At 42.2% G+C, this 2,076-nt stretch overlaps 1 protein-coding gene across 1 annotated transcript; it reads right to left on the bottom strand.

The window, feature by feature from the left end:
- Positions 1-272: 272 nt before the first annotated feature.
- Positions 273-1,767, bottom strand: LOC129743393 (phospholipase A1-like). The gene is made up of 2 exons (XM_055735389.1): positions 1,740-1,767; positions 273-1,679 (listed from the first exon to the last, which is right to left on the bottom strand). Exons 1-2 carry the CDS (start codon positions 1,765-1,767, stop codon positions 571-573), a joined length of 1,137 nt encoding a protein of 378 aa, XP_055591364.1. The 3' UTR covers positions 273-570.
- Between the last annotated feature and the right edge of the window lie 309 nt (positions 1,768-2,076).

Here is a 2,076-nt window from a genome sequence, read left to right as displayed (position 1 = left end):
CTTTGAAACTAAATTATGCATGCACCATAAAACGGTACATTGGCATCGTTCGATGGATTTGGATTGGGAACCAGGAACGAGGAGCAAAACGGGATCAGTGCTTGTTGGCAGCCAAAAAAAGAAATGAAAATAATACCTTACCGACACGCTGGAAAGAGGTGTATCCTTTTTCTCACTTTGTACCAGGACTGAAGGCGCTTTCCCTGGGTGGGATGTTTTGAGAAGGGTTTTGTCATGCGAAATGATCGTGAAATAGAGTAGACCTGAAGATCTCAAATGAATTGATTTCTGTGGGATTCGTTGTCTTTTTTTTCGGATACATTAGGTAACAAAATCAGAAACAAATCAAAGCCTGGGAAATAAAAGAAAACAAAAGGAAATTGGAATTTTCACTTTCACTATCACATGTCTATGAAGAATTTTTAGCAATACGTTTTGGTTCCTCGCTCATTTACTTATGTTGTTCATATTTTTGTAATTTTGTATGATTTTTAAGACCACTTTAGGGAAAACTGTTTTGAATGAAAATTAACAAACTGTTTGGTTGACGTTCCTTATTCGGAGCCTTACTTATTGACCTTGGGCAAACGGTGCATCCGAATGAGTGTTGAACTGATATGGACCGGTCACTTCGTTTTCCGTATTAGGGGGTTCACGGCCCATCGTCTCTTTTGGGTCGCCTTCCAAAGACTCACACTTTACATCGAAAAGGTTCACCTCGAACACCTTCGAACATTTTTGAGCCCAAAATCCGCTTTCACTTGTCAGCGATTCCGCGAAATAATAGAAAGCCCGCCCATGTGAACAACCAACGTCTCCCGTCAAGAAGCAGCCCGGTTGAGAGAAAACGCCTCCGTTGGCGTAAAAATCCGACGTCCCGATTGGATTGCTGAACCCAAATACACTGGTGTGAAGCACTTCAACGTATTGGGCGTCCTGACTGGATAGAATGTCCTTATCCTTTTCGCTAAACAAAGGTCCTGCCGGGTCCAGACCGATGATTGTTTTGATGCGACCCGACTGAGCCTTGCCGGCATTCCCTGCAATGTGAGCCCCTAAGCTGAACCCAATGAGACTGATCTCGCTCAGTGATACCTCGGTAGCTTGAACGAGTTTATCGATGAACCGCGAAATGGCTTTACCAACTGCTGAAACTCGTTGACGTACACTGAAGTACGATGCAAGATCCTGACCTGAACCGGCGCTCCAATCCACAACAAAGACATTGAACTCCCCCAGGGCAAAGTACTGCTTTCGGATCACAGTGTTCATCGGATGGTCTCCGGAACTCTGGAACCCGTGGATAGTAAATTTGGTCGGGTGACTAACGTTAAATCTCGATGATACGATCGAGTCCTCTTCGTCCAATTTCAGGATTTCATGATCCAAGTTATCTTTCGTATACAAACGAAAAACGGTATCCCTTTCGGCGTCAAATGGCGGTCCTTTATCGAAGTCATCAGCTATCGGGTAGATTCGGCCTTCATCATCGACGATAAAGTTCTCCGCAAGCCAAAAATCGGTCGTGTCCGGTTGATCAGGTGGGTCACGATCACCTTCTTTCCGAAAAACGCGTCCTTCCTCATCGTAGTAGAAGTGTTGTTCGAAAATCTGCTTGTCTTCATTCGAACGTTCCGCGAAGATTTCTTGGAAATCCCACCCATGCAGCCGAACAACCACTGAAAAGCATTCGCAAAATAGTTAAACGAAAAAAAAAGATAACCTCCTACTCGGCTTACCACTGAATAGCAACGCTACGAAAAGCATATCTAAATCTCAAATGGATGCGAGCTTACAATTTATATTTTATATTATTCCTCAAGACTAAAAACTTGAAAGCAGATCAAATTTCATTTATTACGGGATCAAAATAAGAAGGATTTTTTCACACGTTCTGTCGGTAATTTTTTTTTTAATTGTAGCTTATGGGAAACTCGCCGTATCGGCATTAGTTATGCGATTATGAAATGGTACGAGTTAATAAACTAGTTTGTTTGATTAAGCGAAACATCAGATTAAATGGAACACACGAACAGATTAAAGTACCAAACCATTCTGACTTAAGCAAAAAAAAAA

The sequence above is a fragment of the Uranotaenia lowii genome, chromosome 2 (assembly GCF_029784155.1).
Source record: "Uranotaenia lowii strain MFRU-FL chromosome 2, ASM2978415v1, whole genome shotgun sequence".
Classification (NCBI taxonomy): domain Eukaryota; kingdom Metazoa; phylum Arthropoda; class Insecta; order Diptera; family Culicidae; genus Uranotaenia; species Uranotaenia lowii.
The sequence above is the reverse complement of the archived record's forward strand: the minus strand, read 5'-3'. Positions and strand labels throughout refer to the sequence as shown.

Bases quoted from the DNA above. Each gene is read 5' to 3' on its own strand.
- LOC129743393 (XM_055735389.1), bottom strand. From the start codon at position 1,767: ATGCTTTTCGTAGCGTTGCTATTCAGTG. The intron at 1,680-1,739 runs GTAAGCCGAGTA...AATGCTTTTCAG, and splicing joins CGTAGCGTTGCTATTCAGTG to TGGTTGTTCGGCTGCATGGG.